General features: G+C 42.7%; 1 protein-coding gene across 1 annotated transcript; it reads right to left on the reverse strand.

Annotated features, from left to right (window-relative positions):
• Positions 1–282: 282 nt before the first annotated feature.
• Positions 283–3,777, reverse strand: LOC119281970 (eudesmanediol synthase-like). Its single transcript, XM_037562354.1, has 7 exons — positions 3,607–3,777; positions 2,939–3,215; positions 2,444–2,816; positions 1,347–1,565; positions 1,096–1,231; positions 708–956; positions 283–576 (listed from the first exon to the last, which is right to left on the reverse strand). Exons 1-7 carry the CDS (start codon positions 3,775–3,777, stop codon positions 283–285), a joined length of 1,719 nt encoding a protein of 572 aa, XP_037418251.1.
• Positions 3,778–4,459: the final 682 nt, after the last annotated feature.

Here is a 4,459-nt window from a genome sequence, read left to right on the forward strand (position 1 = left end):
CCGCCCGTGTCGCCTCGGATGAGACGACGCGGGGGCGAGATGTTCCGGAGCCGGATTCTGGCACCCAGTCGAAAATAATTGTATGTAGACTTTAACATATATGATGAGCACACTGTGACATGGATACTGATACATTCGGTGGAGGTGTGTTCATTTTGTCGATCTAGCTGGGCTTACGCTGTATCCACACATAGATGAGTTACCTTATTACACGGACATCATGGATACGTACTCAAGTGTACATGGCAGCATCGTATCCATCTTGGTTGATTACAACATAACCTAAAGGGATACCGGATTGAGGAAGAGTGCGGTGACGAGGTCCTTTAGGTCGCCACCGAAGGTGTAGGCATCCCTGCCTTTGAGATAAATGATCTCGTTTGTCCTTGCCATGTTCACCACCACCTCTGCCGCCGGCAACAGTGCACGGTCTATCTCGATGGTCACCTGGTTCAATATTCTCCACCTATTCTCTAGGAGTGCGGCGACAGCTGCCATAGCTTCATCACCCGTTGAGTCGTTCTCTATCATGTAGCACTCCACGGCGCTAGGCATATCCTTCTTGTGCTTTCCCAACTGCATATATGTCCGTAAAAGGGGTACATTTGATGAGTATACGCATATGCTCATGCACCATGCAATGAATGTACAGCATATCACATTCTAATATGCAAACTTGTCTTTATTTTGTTTGCCAACATATATACCTTGTAAGAAGACATGTCATTGAGGAAGCGAGTGACCTGTGAACCAGCGCGGACCATTCCAGGAACTCTGTCTACCCATTCAAATACCTCTTGGCTTGCCACATCACCGTAGCCCATTAGTGTCACGAGAGTAAGCATCGGTAGACCCGAGGTCATAATAGATATCTCCTCATGTTCCTTGAAGCTCGGCCGATATTTCTTGCTAGACAAGACAGCCTCACGTAGGTAATATTCTGATGACAGCTTGTACTGTGTCATAATTTGAAACATGTGACATATGAATTAGTATCTCTGATAAATATTAGGAAGAGAGATAAAATAATTAATTGTACATACACATGCTCATACACTTTTAGTTGAATCTGTATCTCAATATAGGGCACCATACCGCTTTTTTAATGTAGGCCATGCGATACTTGTGGTTTGGTTCCAATGCATCCTCAAACTCTTTGAAATTGCCGAGAGTTTTGATGTACAACATGTGAAGATATTCCGGTAGAATAGAAACCTCATTTGCATCCCATCTACGAATAGATAGTACAACGATACCCATTAGAGATCATTTATACAAGGTCCACAGATGAAGTGAGAGTGAGAGATAGATCTAATAACTCATGAATCAGATAACTAGTAGTCTACCTTTGCATTGCTTCATTGAGCTTGTGACACTCCTCTAATGTGGCATGGACATCAAAAGTATCATCTAGAAGAGACACCATTCCAAACACCTTGGCGAATAGGATCCGTGCACGAGAGTACTCCTCCTCATGGAGCATTCCACATGTCCAAAAGTAGATCTCCACCATACGGTCACGAGCATATGGTAGCTTCACGGTCTCATATAGGTCCCTCCACCATCTGCATGTGAAAATAGTTATTTTAACATAACAATCTTATAAATACCGATGACGTTTCTACTTCTTCAGGCGGGGTACCCTATCTATGCCCATGTCCTACTTCTACTTGAGTAGATTTTGTTTTAACTCTTATCTGGTATATTGTCTAGCTAGTTGGCCAAGATGATGATGTGGCAAAAGGACTATTTCGTTGAATATATGATATTTAGTTTAAAAATTAAATCATAGCAAGAGTTATTGATTCTCACACGCGCGCGCGCGTGCATGCGTGCGTGCGTGTGTGTGTGTATTCAATTGTCTCCAGAGTCCTTTCCCTTTTCAATGCCAATAAGCTAACAAAAATATTATCATGTGTTTCCAATGCTATTTTATTTAATTCTGCAAAAAATCTAAATATACTCCCTCCGTCCGGAAATACTTGTCACACAAATGCAGAAAAATGGATGTATCTAGAACTAAAATATGTCTAAATACATCAATTTCTCCGACAAGTATTTCCGGACGGAGGGAGCATATTATATCTTGCACAGTGAAAGACAACCACAACCGGTCACTCCAAAACCAATGTCAAAATCATTCATACTCTTGAGGATTAATGTCCGACTAAGTATCAAATAACAGTTTGCATAATTTCTAAAGACAATTTCAGCTTAAGAAAGACGGTGGTAAAGATCCTAAATGACAATACTTGAAGGTTAGGAGACAATATGGCACATTACAAATGCCTTGTGTCCAAAAAAGCCATCTAGCTAGCATACGAAAAGACATACGACACAATATCTACAACATAATAAACTCATATGTACATGTTGGTTTTATTATAGTGAAGAACTAGGATAAGCATCAATGAGAAGTTCAATTTATGAGAAGAAGACTTACAATGAGAGGTCCTTGAGCTCCTTGAGGTGAAGGATCCTAACGAGGTTAAAGTTCAGCCTAGAAAGCTCTAGCAACATGCCATCATACACCCCTTCCTGCTCATACTCATCAATGTAGTGCATGGTTTCAATCCTTCTTGTGAACCGTGGGAGGGGGATGTCTAGGGAACGGGAGATCTGCTCTGCAATTGGTGATCCGACATTGCCTTTGATAGCCTCCAGGTGGCCCCTTGCAAAGGAGATGACATCGTCGAGAGCGACCTCACCTGGTGTTGTCATGTGAGCTGCATTGTACAAGCTCAAAAGGCCCCTCGGGTCACTGCCAACGCTTTCGCTGAAACTACCTTGGTCCTCTCTGAATTTATCGAATACATCTGCATGCACATTGATTCAAAAATATATTATCAACAGACGTGACATGCATATTTTGAGCTGCTAAAATAACACAGCTTGATTCAAAATGGTTACTGATTAGTGACACTATGCACTTAATTACCCTCAGATGCCCAAAGTCCATGTTGCCGAAGTAGGCGAAACTTAAGTGCGGTGATGTGTAGGCTATTGGAGCCGTCAGTCTCCACCTGCTCTGCATGGACAAGGCTTAGTGCCTCTTCAATCTCTTCACGGAAGTGATTGTCTATGCCTAGTCGTTCAAGTGTGTCCACATATGTTAGTGCATCGGCTACAGTCATGGCGTCCTTGCCCCCCTTGAACGCCTGACGTACTTGCCCTTTGAGTTGCTCCGCCCTCTCCCTCATCCAGTCCTCCGACCTCTGCTAGAAAGAACTCAATTAATCTTTGGATGTCAATCGTGCAGGTAGGATAAAATCATTAACTTGGTCTATCCCACAAAAAGGAACTTCCGTAGTGAAGTTTCATGTAGCCTATTTTACTCATAAGATGTGTGTTGTCATTTGCGCGGTATTTAGTTCCTACGACCGTAATGAACTAATATCATCTACATAAAAAAGTTGACGAAATTCAATGTAGAGCATGGATGGTCCACGAAGCGTGACCTAATTAATCAACATGTAGCAGCTTCAAATCCTTGATTCTATAGAGTACTTAAAAGTTCTACCCCAAAATCAAAATTAAATCGTTGAAAGATAATGCATATAGTTAACATCAGCGCGCATGTTAGTGTAAGCATGCATGCATGCATACCTGTGAGATAGGAGGGACGTAGGTGACAAAGAAGTCACCCCACACGGAGGGCGCAAACTTCTCGCTAGTATCGACGCCACCGGCGGCCACCTGCACAGTGCTGCTGCCATCGGTCTTGGTCACCATATCGTGGCAGTTCACGACAGAAGCAGCCTGGATCGAGGGCGCCATTCAAAGGGTGCTGCAGTTACAGTAATGTATTTGCTTCCTCAGCTGGTTGCAAATACTTGTAACAACTAGTGATGTACGTAGTAAGGTACTACAAGCAGTGCTTGCTGCAGGTGATGTATCTGAGGCTACAGGGGTCTCTATTTATAGACCTATAGCAAACTTGGCTATAGTTGTATCAACTGGTTGTATTGCAGTACTTCAAATGAGCCTATAATTAAGCGGGCCCAATCGTACCAAACCATTGCAGCCGTTTAAATATTTGGCGTTAGGTATGGCTCATACAAAACGTTGCATTGGAGTACTTCAAATGAGCCTATAATTAAGCGGGTCCGAGACTCTCTACATCGTACCAAATCATTGTAGCCGTTTAAATATTTGACGTTAGTATGGCTCATGCAAAACGTTGCATTGCAGTACTTCAAATGAGCCTATAATTAAGCGGGCTCGAGACTCTCTACATCGTACCAAACCATTGCAGCCATTTAAATATTTAGCGTTAGGTATGGCTCATGCAAAACGTTGCATTGCACTACTTCAAATGAGCCTATAATTAAGCGGGCCCGAGACTCTCTACATCGTACCAAACCATTGCCGCCATTTAAATATTTGACGTTAGGTATGGCCCATGCAAAACGCGTGTAACATAACTAACTGGATTATTCCCTGTACTCGTGTAGGACGT

Source organism: Triticum dicoccoides, chromosome 3B, assembly GCF_002162155.2.
Source record: "Triticum dicoccoides isolate Atlit2015 ecotype Zavitan chromosome 3B, WEW_v2.0, whole genome shotgun sequence".
Classification (NCBI taxonomy): domain Eukaryota; kingdom Viridiplantae; phylum Streptophyta; class Magnoliopsida; order Poales; family Poaceae; genus Triticum; species Triticum dicoccoides.